General features: G+C 36.8%; 1 protein-coding gene and 1 pseudogene across 4 annotated transcripts in view; both read right to left on the minus strand.

Moving 5' to 3' along the window:
- Septin7 (septin 7) overlaps positions 1-14841 on the minus strand; it is a 96035-nt gene that overhangs the window by 50348 nt on the left and 30846 nt on the right. Inside the window, exon 2 of one of the 3 annotated variants that reach the window (XM_021254590.2) lies at positions 6363-6446. The exons of the other annotated variants lie outside the window; for them this stretch is intronic. Coding sequence (XP_021110249.1) covers positions 6363-6384 — 22 coding nt within the window. The 5' untranslated portion in view covers positions 6385-6446. The remainder of the gene's footprint in view (positions 1-6362; positions 6447-14841) is intronic. 3 annotated transcript variants of the gene reach the window in all.
- Positions 1-14841, minus strand: part of LOC101722836 (mast/stem cell growth factor receptor Kit pseudogene) — a 33117-nt pseudogene that overhangs the window by 8781 nt on the left and 9495 nt on the right. The window lies entirely within an intron of this gene.

The raw sequence follows: 14841 nt of genomic DNA on the forward strand, positions 1-14841 counted from the left end.
GAGATGTATTTGAGGGGTGTTTTTGCCCTGAGTCCAATACAGTCCTTCAGTAAGTACCCAAGAAGTAACTTGGGTTTCGTCATCAGACCTGTTTCTGTACATAGCTGTCTAGAATAGCTTACCAAAAGCTTGCGTAGAGGCTTGTCAGAAGTGGAGTGCTGAGGGACTGACCTACTTGCAATCCATGTGCACTTAAGGCACTCTGTTATTTATACTTAGCATACTGTACCCATTCCTTAGGCTGTATGTAATGCTACTGTTCCACCGAGCAACATAGTTAAATGTTATCCTTTGGGCTGTGGCCTGGATATTATTCTTGATAGTTTACCTTCTCTCTCCCCCTCTCCTCATCGCTGTCTAATGTAAGAGGTAAATGCGTACATGGCAAGATCTGTGTGTTGTCTTGCAAAATTCAGGTACGTGGCCTCCATGGTTTTCCCTTATCCATCCCTTAGACTACATTTAAAGCAGTTTGTCCATTACTCTGGAAGTAACCATTTGCAATGGAGTTTGATGCTCTTGCACCTTTCCAAAGTTAACAGGTTTTGGGGTCGTATTGTCACATAAGAGATTGTTGCCATTTGCCATACTTTGTCTGAAAAATTCCTTTGTGTGCCTATTAACTTTGATTATAGTAAGAAAAGTTAATTGTAGATGTCTAGGTACTTCAGGGGCACTTCATTGAGAGTTTTGTCTTGAATATTCTTGAAAGTTTCTATTCTTATAATTTTTCTTTTTACATCTGATTTTTTTTGCAGTTGCTCAATGTTTGAAATCATTTTTTGGCTTCTTTTGTAAATACTGAAATGTAGCAATAATGTCTTTTGAATATTCCCAAGCCTATGAGTCCTTGAAAATATTTTTTATATATACAGTAACTTTATGTGTAAATATATAAGCGGTGCAAGCTTAAAGGATGTTGTGTTTCATGTGTATTTTTCCTGATACGTTGTCCAACTGTTGACAGCTCTGAAGAATTCTAATAAAAATGTAAATATACAAATCAAAAAAAAGGAATACAAGAACATTTGCTAAGATAAAAGCAAGAATAAAAATATTTAAGGCAAAAATTTAGGAAAAATTAAGTTAAACATTCACAGTTAAAGGGTGACAGATTTCTCAGATACAGGCAGATCAAGTGCTTAGAAAACATTAAGTACTATGAGTAACAGTAACATCCTTGATTGTCAAATATATACACATATAAAATTCCTATCCAGACAATTAACATTTTACTTTTTTTGGGGGGGGTACCGGGGATCAAACTCAGGTCCTTGTGCTGGCGCAGCAGGCGGCGGAATCCACTGAGCTAAATCCCCGGCCCGAGACAATTAACATTTTAAATCCCCATGGAATACTTACATAAGCTGATTAGGTATTAACCTATAAAGAAAATCAATCAATGCTGGAAAACACAGAACTCTGTAGACCATATTCTCTGGAGTGAAACCAGAAATTAACAAAAACAGAAATAATCCATTTGCCTATACTGATATAAAACAATTTCTCCCCTTAACTCTTCTTGTGTGAAAACTACTCAAATACAAAATGGGTGCTGTATATGAAAACCTAAGGGACATAACTAATGTGGTATTCAGAGAGAAAACTGTACTTAAAAATCAGCCTAAATAAAACAGGCCAAACTACAGGGTGGCTCCTGGTGAAACTGTGAACTGGTATAATTTTTCCGAAGAACAATTTGGTAGTCTATGAAAATTTAAGTCCTCACACCTCTCAGCCTGGCAATTTCCATTCCAGAAATGTACATTAGATATGCACTTATATGTGGGCTTAAAAGTCCAAGGTGCTTAAATAACCACTAATTGTAACTGTGAACAGCCATGCCCATCAACAGCCAACTACATAAACATAATAAAGACATACTATGGGATACCTGTAACTGCTAGAATACACTGACGTGGACACATGAATAATATTGTAAGTTTAGGGGAAAACATTAACAGAACATTAACAGAACAGTACTTATACCCTGACATCATTTATTTTTTAAAAATCTACACAATAATGCATATAAGATTAGAGGAAAATACCAAAAGACTTGCATCAAATTAATATTGATCTCTAGAGGAGAAACTGGAACTGGAAGAGGGAGGAAAACAAAATTTTTTTACTAGATGTCTTTAGAACTTAGTCTTTTAAATAAAAATACATTTTTTTAAACTCTCCTGTTTTTGTAGGAAAGAGTACTGAAAGGAAATATACTAAGTTTCCCACAATGGTTATCTCTAGATGGGAAAGGTTATGAAACATTTCAATTTTTCCTCTTTGTACATCAGTTTTTCTAGAAGGAATATGATATATAATTTTTTATTAAGTTTACTGGTACAATTTAGAAATACATGATCATTTTATCATATGGAATTTGTACCTGCACATGACATACTTTGATTATTTTTTTCCCATTCCCCTCCCTTCCTTTCAACCCCACTTCCCCTCCTTATTTACAAAAGCTTTGTTTCCATTTTATCTTTTCTCATTTTTCCCCTTTTCCCTTCCCTCCTTTTCCCCTCCCCCCTCCCTAATTCCCCTTTCCATTTGAACATTTTCTTCCTATTTCAGTGTCTATTTTATACATTTTGGTCGTTATTTAATTTTCAGTTTCTCACACCAGAGAAACAATACAATATTTACAGATGTGTGTCCAATTTATTTCACTTAAGAGTATGGTCTCAAGGTGCATCCATTTACCTAGAAATGTCTCAAGCCCATCCTTCTTTATGGCTGAGCAGTACTCCAATGTATAAAAAAACCACATCTTATTTATCCAGTCACCAGTTGATGGGAATCTGGGCTGTTTCCAAGATTTAGCTATTACAAACTGTGCTGCTATAAACATGGGTGTGAATGTATCACTGTGGTGTGATGCTTTTAATTCTTTCAGAAAGATACCAAGATGAGGAATAGCTGGAGCGAATGGAATCTCTGGTTGTTTTTTGAGGACTCTCCACACTGATTTCCACAGTGGTTGCACCAGTCTACACTCCTGCCACCAGAGAAGGGTTCCTTTTTCCCTACAGCCCCACCAGCATTTGTGACTGGTTGATTTCTTGATAGCAGCCTTTCTTTCTGGGATGGGATGGAATCTCAGCATTGTTTTCATTTGCATCTCTCCAATGACCAGTGATGTTGAACACTTCTTCATATATCTGCCATTTGTACTTCTTCATCTGAGAAGTGTGTATTCATCTCGGATGCCAATTTTTTGGACTCAGTCTTTAAATTTGGGGGGCGGGGGTCCAAATTTTTTCAGTTCTTTATATATTCTAGATATTTTATGACATAATTTAACTTTTAATTCTTTAAAGAGACTGATGAGTACTGAGTCCTGTAAGAGGGGAAGGATTAAATGAAAAGAAGCAGCAAGTTCAGGCGAGTACGGGTGCTGGTATGAGGCAGGCTGTGCACAGGGATTCTCACTCTCAGCACTCCGTTTTGAGCTCACAACTCTACGGTGGGAATTCTCTTGTCCACTGAAGGGCACACAGTAGCATCGCTGGCCTGAACCCACTAGACACCAGAAGTAACCCTTCTTCCCAAGTTCTGACAACCAAACATGTCTCCAAATATGACAAATGTCTCCCAAAAGGCATTCTCCAAATTTTAAATATCAAATCCTGCAGCCCTGAAATGCTGTGTCAAAAAGTATGACGATGACAATGACAGCCACTGAGTTATGAATTCTTTGGTATGCTGGTATTTCACAAACACTGAGTCATTTAGTCTTTACTACCCCATGAGGCAGATACTATTATCACCATTACTAGCTGAAAATGAAATAACTCAGACAAAAAGAAGAGAACTGTTCTGCCCAGAGTCACAGAGATGATAAGTAGTGGGTGTAGGCCAAGATGACAGCAGGTAGCCAGGTTCAGCTCCCACTGCCTCTCTAAATGTTCATTCATTTACCCATGAGGACTCTCCCAACATTTCCTAGTTTCCCACTCTGGTTAACTAGGTTAGATTATCAGTACTTCAATAATAACACTTAATATTTTTATACAACTGCAAGAAAGTCACTGAGCTAAGCAATTTAGATGTACTCAACAGCTTTCATTACTACAGAACACTATGCAAGACTCTTTATCCAGTTTTACAGATGAATAAACAAAAACTCTGAGAAGTTAACTTGCCAAGGACAAACGTCCCTATCAAATAGCAAAACTGTATCTCAAGTTGAATGGCAAAGCCCATGGCCTTCACCAGCAGGCTATTCCAGACTGAGCAGGTTAAAGAACATACTCTTTGTTCTCTTTGTCCTGCTCTACTTGTCTTAATATGGAAAACAGAAGCACTGCTTTTACTGCACTAATATATGGAGTTCCAAGTGGGAAAAGTAAAGGACAAAGGAGTTCAAAATTTAGAAGAGGTACAAGAGAGAAAGCCAATGTTCTACAGTTTTGTTTGCTTTAGTAGTACTATGGATTGAATCCAGGGTATTCACACTGAGCTACATCCGGGCCCTTTTTCATTTTTCATGTTGAGACAAGGTCTCCCTGAATTGCTAAACTGTCCAGTCTGGATTTGTAATCCTCCCACCTCAGCTTTGCAGGGTGTGGGGATTACTATACAGTCATATGCCACCACATCCTATTAAAGATTCATAGCTTTTGATCTCTTCAGAGTGAGTACTCTTTATCAACCCCACAATCTAATCCCACACCTGATCTGGACCCAAACTAAACCCTCTTTGTTAGAAGGCTAAGAGGAGTCGCTGGGGATTTAGCTCAGTGGTTCCGGTGCCTGCCTTGCAAGCGCAAGGACCTGAGTTCGATCTGAAAGAGAGAAAAAGAGAGAAAGAGAGAGAAAGAGAGAGAAAGAGAGAAAGAAAAGAAAGAAATTTTGGGCCGGGGATTTAGCTCAGTGGTTTCGCCACCTGCTGCGCAAGCGGCAAGGACCCGAGTTTGATCCCCAGTACCAAAAAAAAAAAAAAGAAGGCTAAGAGGAAAAGGAAAACCTTTTGCAAGATAGTAATACTCTTCCAGAATAACATTCCAATTCAGTGAACTTTTTTCTAAAGCCCAAGACATTAAACATTAAGTTCATACAAATGAGATTAGTAGGCTACTTATAATTTTTTAATGATTCTATGATCCTATAATAGATTACAAACATGCCATTCAAGTAAGCCTGATATAATGGAGTTAATTTCCTACGCAAAGTCACCTTACTCAAATCATTGGGACCAATACGAAACTGATACGGGAAGTCAAAAAACACAAGCTATTTTGTAATGAATGGTCTTTTCACAATGAAACACAGTACCTATCACCACAGAAATAGTTTGGTAAAAACAGTATTCCCCAGAGGTTTTTGCACGATGTAATTTTGTATATCCCACCCCTCTCCATGCTTTTCAGTATCCCATCCCCTTAAGCCAACTCATCTCAAACTTCTTTTCAAAAGTATACCTGTGACCTAAACAAACCACAAATTCTGTGCCTCAAGGACCCTATCAATAAAATGTAGCTAAAGGCAATCTCTACAGCCCTACAGAGTTGTTTGAGCACAAGACCTCATTAGAACCATTCCTTGGTACAGTGTATGCCTGAATAGTAGATGAATTGATAGAGTAGGATATATTTGTAAATAACATTTTAATAAATTCTGGAAATCTGTTGACTGAGTCAAATTAATGTCTGTTTTACATTTATTTTGACTTTAAAATGCAGCAGTGTCACTATGATTCCCTTATACTGGACTTTAAGGGGCAATATTGGGATTTAAATTTTATTCTGTCTTTATTAAACACATAATGAAAATTATGAAATAAGAGTTTGTAACTTTAACTATTGTAACTTTAACAACACATGTAACTTTAATAAGCAGGCTAAAATAACCTTTCTCCACTTTGAGTTGTAGTCCATGGAAGCTACAAACGTTCTATCATCAATCAAGAATATTACATTTCTAGCATTCATGAAATATTTGTATATGAGGGCTTGAAAAAAGTCACATGATAGTTATAAATATCTAACATCAGGTTCTTTCAGTTCCTTGGAATTGGGATTCTTTAAGATCCTAGAGTATTACAAGAGAAATCATTCTGAAAGATCTCGCAATTAAAGATACAAATTTATTTTGTTTTACTATATCTTCTCACTCTGCTGCCAAATCTCTTAATCTCAAGACTTTCAAGGACTAGAACAGTACTGGCACTCTGTGAGTGATCATTAAATTTTTGTCATATAAGTGAAGGGGAAAGGCAAAGATAAGATGTAATCCTTTCCCTCAAAAATATTAAGTATGTTAGGAGCAGTATAATATGCAAATACAAGGCAGAATGTGACCAAGACCATGAATGAAATACTCAAGAACAATAGAAGTGAAAACTGAGATCTCACACCAGCCTGGAAAGGCAGTCATATTTCAGTGAGGCTTGGAAAGATGGAGTACCATTTCAGTAAGCATTTCAACTTTCAGAATACCTGTAAGTAGAAGAGGTCATTGTTACCATCTTGCCAACAACAATGCAAAGAAGAACGCAAAGAATGTTTAAAAACACAATCTCTGAGTCCTTCCAGGGCATCTGGCTGTAAATAGACAGAGGCAGTGGACAGCCCGAGGTACTCCAGGAGCTGGTGCCCACAGTTTGGAGCTTTTCTATCTTGTTCTTCACATTCTCTTCATGCTGTTTCTGGGTTTTGAAAACAGTTTTGTCCAAATTCAAATCCTAATTGAATCACAAGTATGTAACCTCAATTACGATACTTATTAATTAGCACAGTGCTTGACATAAAAACAAAAGTACCTCAAATGTTACCTATTAAGATAGTTGTTAAAGAAATTTTAACTGAGGTAGCAATGAGACAGCACCAAACTGTACTTCTTGACCAGAATTCACATTAATGTCATATAATATCTCAGATGCTATTCCAGAATAAATGACTAAACCCCACCCAGACCCTAAGCAATATTGTCAAGCAACCTCCAGGCAAGCATTTTCAGGTATTTTGATGAAGTTTCCCAAATGATTAAAAAAGTAGATGAAATTAAGAAATTCCAGTAAATAGAAGATGAGGTAGGGCAACATACCAGAATACATCAACATTTAAAGATAAATAGAAGAAATAGGTCCTAAAAGCACAGTTCACAGTATCACAAAAACTGAGCAAGAATTTCAAGGAAAAAATGGTCAACAATGCCACATGGGTGGCTACAGAGAAAGTGACTAATGACAACAAAAAGGCCTACTGATCTTTAATAAAGAGCAGCTTCATATTAAGGAAAAAAAAATGATAAGGAGTCAATGGGTGGAAATTTAAAAAGTAGAAATTTATCTTTCCTTCGTCTAGCTGAAAAATAATAAAGATGTGTGGCCAAGGGAGTATGCTTTCCTTGTTTCCTTGGGTTTTGTCTTTTGTTGAGACAGGGTATTGCTATGTAGTCCCGGCTGTCCTTGAACTTGCTGTGTAGCTCAGAACTTTTGCTCCTCAGTTTCCTAGTGCTGGGATCACAGGCATGAGCCACCACTCCCAGCTGTGGATGTGCTTATCTGGTAAAAATTGAATTTATCAAGAACAGTCCATAGTAGGGCCAGGGATTTAGCTCAGTGGTTCTGTGGCCTGCCTTGCAAGCACAAGGTCCCAAATTTGATCCCTGGTACCAAAAAAAAAAAAAGAAAAGAAAAGAAAATTCCATAGTTACGTACTGATTATTTTCAAGGCATTTTGTGCTTATGTGATCTGGGCTTTCCTAAAAGATTATTTCAGCTCCTTAAAAATCTATTAGAGTATCCTTCAACATGTAGACTAATACATACCCTAACCCTAAAATGCAAGCTCAATATGTTCTCTATGATCTGGCTCTGCACTTACCTTAAAATACAAAATGTTGTACTTACTCCAGTACTAAGAGCTATGTAACTATTCTGCTGTGTAGCTAGCAGCAAACATTCCAATCAGCCACTCAATAACTATCCAACTGGCCAAGTCAAACACCTTTCATTTGTTACATCTTTCTTAATATATGCTCAAGAGATAAAAGTACTCATACACCCTGCCTCAAGTGAATTAACTATAATTTTTAATACTCGTGTTGGTAGAAAAATCTAACCCTACCCATACTTCCTATCTTCCTCAAGTTAATTAAAATGGGCTATCACAATTTTGTGGGAAAATGTGTTGCTTGACTTAGGCTAAGGCCTATAATCTTTCAGAAAATGTAACAAGTTTTTGTAAGTTCTTTCCCTAAACTGAAAAGAGGTGAAATGGACAGTCTGGACCCTAGATCTCTCTCCCTCAGTGTTTCCTCTAAATTCTTCCATTATTTGAAGTTGTAACTGTTCATTCAATAAACACTCTCCCATAAACATCAACTGTTCTTGTGAATACTGTTAAGTCTTTCATGTTGGAAAAAATAAGACCTTCCTCTAACTTCTAGTTGTGGTCAGCATTCATTAAGAAAGTAAGAGTTTTGCCAGGTGTGGTGGCACATTCCTGTAATCCCAGCTCTCAAGAGGCTGAGGCAGGAGAATTGCCATGAGTTTGAGGCCAGCCTAGACTTCGGAGGGAGACCCTGTCTCAAAAAATCAAAATTAAAAAAAAAAAAGTAAGTAGGAGTTTTAATGTGGGGGGAAATAGGGCTAGTTTTAAATTACTGGAATCAGAAAATGCAGACATTCTGTGAAAATACCAGAGTGGCGGGCTCTATAAAGCTACAGGGTGATTAAAAGTCACTAGGAACATTAGGGTATAAATACAAAAGAAATGTCAGAAAAGGAGGGAGGAGAATACTAAAGATATTATTCTACTTGGATTGTCTAGTTGACTGAGGAACAGAAGCAAGGTATTCATTTTGCTTGAAGGAACATGTTCTATATAGTGGTGCTAAGGAATGACTTCAAAGCACAAGTGTGTAGTCTTTAACTATCTGCACTAGATGACCCATAGATTCTGTTAAACAAAATTGGCAAACCCTTAACCAATCTTATCAAAAAAGAAAAGAAGACTCAAATCCATGTAATTGAGAATGAAAAGGGTGAAATCACAACAGATCCTGCAGAAATCTAGAAGATCACCAATACCTGCTTCGAGCCTGCATTCTAATAAGATGGAAAGCACAGAAGAAATGGACAGATTCCTGGATACATATGGATTACCAAAGCTAAACCAAGAAGATATGAAAATCAGCCAATAAAACTGAAGATGTAATTAAAAACCTACCAACAAAGAAAAGCCTCGGCCCTAGCCGGCCCTAGCCGGGGAATTAGCTCAGTGGCACCACGCCCTGCCTCGTAAGCAAGGTCATGAGTCCAATCCCCAGTACCAAAGGAAAAAAAAAAAAGAAAAAAGAAAAGCCTAGGCCCTGATGGATTCACTCTTGAATTCTACAAGAAATTTAGAGATTTAATGCTGCTACTTCTCACACTTTAATGAAATCAAAAGGGAAGCAATACCCCCAAATTCACTCATGGAAGCAAGAATTACCCTGATACCAAAACGAAAGAAGGATCCAACCAAAAGAGACCTACAGGGCAATCTCCCCAATGAATATAGATGCAAAAATGCTCAATAAGATACTGGCAAACAGAATGCAGCAAATCAAGACGTTTATACACAATGACCAAGTAGGATTCATCCCAGATATGCAGGGATGGTTCAACATATGCAAATCAATAAATATAATACGCTATATTAACAGAGCCAAGGACAAAAACCATATGATCATCTCATTAGATGCAAAAAAACAAAAGCATTTGACAAAGTCCAATACCCATTCATTATAAAAACCCATAGAAAATTGGAATAGGGGGCCAGGGATTTAGCTCAGTGATTCCGGACCCTGCCTCGCAAGTGCAAGGTCCCGAGTTCGATCCCTGGTACCAAAAAAAATAAAGGGTGAAAATTGGAATAATGGTCTTTACCTCAATCTGATAAAAGCTATCTATGACAAACCAACACCCCACATCATACTAAATGGACAAAAACTGAAAGCTTTCACTCTAAAATCAGGAACAAGACAAGGATATCCACTGTCATCACTCTTATTCAATATAGTTCTGGAAACATTAGCCAGAGCAATTAGACAAGAGAAAGAAATAAAAGGAATAAGGACAGGAAAGGAAGAAGTTAAATTATTATTATTTGTAGATGACATGATACTATTCATAGAAGACCCCCCAAACTCCACCAAAAGACTTCTAGACTTAATAAACAAACTCAGCAGCATAGCTGATACAAAGTCAACACTCAAAAATCAACATCATTCCTGTACACAAATAAAAACTCACTGAGAGAGAAATTAGGGAAACACCTTTCACAACACCATCCAAAACAATGAAATACCTAGGACTCAATCTAGCCTTTACATGGAAAACCACAGTACTCTGAGAAAGGAGATCCAAGAGGATATCAGAAAGTAGAAAGATGTCCCTTGTTCTTGGGTAGGACGAACCAATAGAGTGAAAATGGCCATACTTCCAAAACTGTTATACAGATTTAATACAATCCAGATCAAAATATCAATAGCATATCTCACAAAATTAGAGAAAACAATCCTAAAACTCACATGGAACCAGAAGAGACATAGAATAGCAAAAGCAATTCTGCACAACAAAGGCAAGGGAGGAGGCATCAAAATCCCCAACTTGAAATTATACTACAAAGCTACTGTGATAAAAAGAGGGTAAATGGAACAGATTAGAAGATGCAGAAACAACTCCAACATACTCAGCCACTTTATCTTCGACAAAGGAGCCAAACACCATCCCTGGAAGAAAGATTGCCTCTTTAAAAAATGATGCTGGTGGGCTGAGGATTTAGCTCAGTGGTTTTGCCGCCTGCTGCACAAGTGCAAGGACCTGACTTCGATCCCCAGTACCCCCCAAAAAAAAAAAAAAAAAGATACTGGAAAGCTGGTTTTTTTACATGTCGAAGATTAAAATTAGACCCATATCTTTCACTGGTTCTTAACTTTCTATAAACCTCATATACCCAAATAGATAAGTCTATGGATCAGGGTTGAGGTATGTCACTTTATCTCAGTGTTTGTCTCGATCTCTTATCAACATTTTTTAAAAAGTACATGAATGCGCATAACTATAACATTCACAAAAATGAAACTATATTAGTGTTTAATAGTAATGTACTTAAGTCTGACAAAAGATTCTCAAATCAATAATTAAAGGTTTATAATTTAAAATGTAGCACCTTTCTCAAGTATCTAATTAGCAACATCATTTTTCTTTACTTGGCACTTCAATTAGGCAAGGATGAGACAAATGAGCATTTACACAACTGTGTACTGGTATGGCATTTTCAGTTCACATCCTTCACCAAGTCATCTACTTCTGGGAATCACACACAGAAAAATAATGCAATAATATATTCAAAGATTTGAAAGTGGAGGCAGAAGGACTTAAGTTCAACAACGGGCTAAGCATATCATGATACACCCCTAAAAATATATTATTCAGTCACTGAAAATCAGCTTTTAGAAAACTTGTTTGACATAGGGAAATACTTGCCATAGCATTAGGTGAAGAAATTATACAAAAGTGAATATGGTATTACAGATATACTTAGACAAAGAAAATACATAAAAATTTATGTAGTGATCTCACTTTTAAAAAATGTTATCTACTATTTTGTGTTACATTTCTAAATGAAAAGCACTGTAACTAGTGGTTTTTATAGTTACGATATTTTAAACCATGTATCTTAATACCTCTGTTACACCAGAGATGATCAATTACAACTGCATTTCCATGATGTAATTTAATGCCCTGCTTTAAACACTCAAGTGCATGTAGAGCAGTGCTTTCTCAACTTCAGGAGGGGAGTAAGGAGAGTCCTGGCAACATTCAGAGCCTTGGGGCCCAGGATGTGCTGATTACGGGGATCAGAGAAACACTGACTGACAACAGTCAAAATGCAGCTCACTTCACTTTGTGCTTCATCTTTTAGGTGACTAAACTTTTATGAGATTTGTTCCTAAGGCCCAAATTTGCTATCATGATAACCTGACCCAAGACAAACTACAGGTAACTACTGCATGACATTAAATCTAATCTTATTAAAACACAATTCAATGATAAGAGCAAACAGCATTTCTGCTCACTTGTAGCAGACACTGATATAAAATATCAAACTCAAAGGGCCGGGGATTTAGCTCAGTGGTGCCACCCCCTACCTCATAAGTGCAAGGTCCCAAGTTTGATCCCCGATACCAAAAAAACCCCAAAATAATAAAATATCAAACTCAAAATTAGAATCTTCAACTTTTGATGAAAATAATTCTTAAGAGGTTTTACATTACAAAAAAAAGTTTTTACACTGATGACATTAAATTTCTCAAATAATCATGGAAAAACAAGAGACTCAAAAAGTTCACAGAGGAAGGCATAATACTATTACAAAACAAGTGTACTCCTAAGACTTGTGATATCATGCAGGTAATTGAAAAAACATTTATTTGTACAGAATAGGCAGGGGAAAAAATCATATTGTGTTTACAAGAACGTAACTAGCTAAATCTTGTTTCTACTGCGAAAAGATTAAGTTCTCAATCACTTTTCAAATTAGGTAATCTGGTACCTGGAAAGCACTCTTTCCAGCAATCTATGGAACTACAAAGTAAGAGTATGTAATATGTTTGCCTCTGTGTTCATGATCAAAGAAATTAAACTGAAAAAGAAGTCCAAAGGAAGGATTAATAAAATAGTTTTAATTGTTAGTTCCCATATTACTTTCCACCATCCCTGATAATTCTTGTTCCTTCATTCCTGGTTTCTAAGCCATAAAATAGGCTTAAAATCAACATTTTATGCCATTTATGGGTTTAATAAGAGCATTCTGCATACACAATTACCACTCACATACACAGTTTCTCCAGCCCCCTGTGAGACAGATGTAGTCACAGAGCACAGGGTGTTAGCTCCGCTCCAACCTCATCCCATACTCCCAAGTTCTGAAGGAGCTCAACAGCACAGCTTATTTATTTTTTATCCCAGTGCAGTGCCTGCTTTAGATAAGACTAAGTAAGCATCTGCTATGAGAAGAAAACACATTAAAAACTGAGTTACAGTTTCAAGATTCTAATATATCCATCAGACCAGTAAGTTAGCACCACGAAATCCAAATACTAACTCTCCTGTTTACATGGCTCTCTAAATATACACTACTATAGCATTTACTAAATTGTCATTAGTAGTATATGTTTACCTGAAGATTCTTTTGAAGGTAGAAGTGACTATACCAGCAGCTTGATCTACAATTCCTAGTACTTTACTGAGCATTATATATAAGCTGACCTGCCATTCAATCAAAATGTATTTTCTAAATTATGACAAGCATGCTCTGTATTTTTTTACCCTTTATGTCATTACACTAATAATTTCTACCTATAAGTCTTCTATCATTAAAAACTTAAAAGGATGAACCATAAATCACACTTCACATTGGATTCCTTATCTCTATCATATGCTCACTTGAGAGTTCTAAGTAGTGCAAGAATAGAAGGCCTAAACTCTAAAACTTTCCTTCCTCATAATCTGTTTTAATTATTGGTAAATCTGGAGGTCATCCTAAAGTTCTTCAAACTCAGTTTGTCAATATATGCATTAAGTTGAATCAACAGTAACTCTATAATATTATAATTTTACCATTTTTCAAGCATCAAAAGGAAAAATTGTCTCTTCATATACCAGTTACTTCTATAATACAATTAAATATTCAGTTCTCTTCCACTTTCCTTTCTGAAAATCCAATCCAGAAGTCATCAGAGCACACAAACATAGGGCCTGTGACGGAGCATGCCACAATGGCCCACAGCAGGTATCAGCACCGCCACAATGGGGACAGCTCCCAGGGATTCTGGGAAAGGCCTGGCTTGAAGTGCAAGTCCACACAGGGTTAAGGAGGCATCTGTTCAGGGAGTCCTGATATAAGAAACGGATAAGCAGAGTCCCTGCCTCAGAGAAGGGAAGGGAAGAGCAGGGTAGGGAGGGGATTACATATAGTGGGACTGACCACATATGGAGAATAACTTCTCATAAAAGATGAAGACCAGAATGATCTGTGGTAAATGAAGTCAGAGATGGCAGTGTGAACTTAGGTTTTTCAGTATAGACAGATACAGATGTCATGTAAATGCATATTTGTGTACATGTAAACACACATTTGTTCTGATTTTGGCTGGTGTATAAGAGAATCACTCTGAAACATACCTTTGTTTTCAGATATTAATTGGTATATTATGGTTATACAGGAGGATACTTTTTCTTTTTGGAGGTACTGGGATTGAACCCACAACCTCAGGCATGCTAGACTACATCCCCCGCCTTTTAAAATTTATTTTCAGACAGGGTCTCACTAAGTTGTCCAAGCTGGCTCTGAACTTGGGATTCTCCTGCCTCAGCCTCCAGAGTAGCTGGGGATTTACAGGGATATGCACTAAACCCAGGAGGAAAACATTCTTGAGGAAAGCAAATACAATACCAAGGATATAATGGAGAATCATGCACCTCAAATATTTCATGAAAAAAAGAGTTACATTACATACTCAACTTGTGACTTGTGTTTAGATTTGTTGCAAAATTTAGAATATATTATTTCAGCATAATAATATAAACTAATGCCACACTCTTCTAACTATATAAAATACTTTGTATCTATAAGTCTCAATATTTTAGGTAAATAATCCCTTGAGATTGTAATTGTTATCTCCTCAGAAAATAAATACATGACAAAAATAGCTCAATTATATTTCAAGAGGTTTAGAAAGTAAGTGAAACCATTCAATGTCTTCCTTTCCTGCTAAAAACCTGGTCCATGGTCTTCAGTATCTTAGCCACCACTTTAAATTGCCATGCACATACAAAAG

Source organism: Heterocephalus glaber, unplaced genomic scaffold (assembly GCF_053883595.1).
Source record: "Heterocephalus glaber isolate CG9 unplaced genomic scaffold, H.glaber_assembly_v1.0 deba00001610, whole genome shotgun sequence".
Taxonomy (NCBI): domain Eukaryota; kingdom Metazoa; phylum Chordata; class Mammalia; order Rodentia; family Bathyergidae; genus Heterocephalus; species Heterocephalus glaber.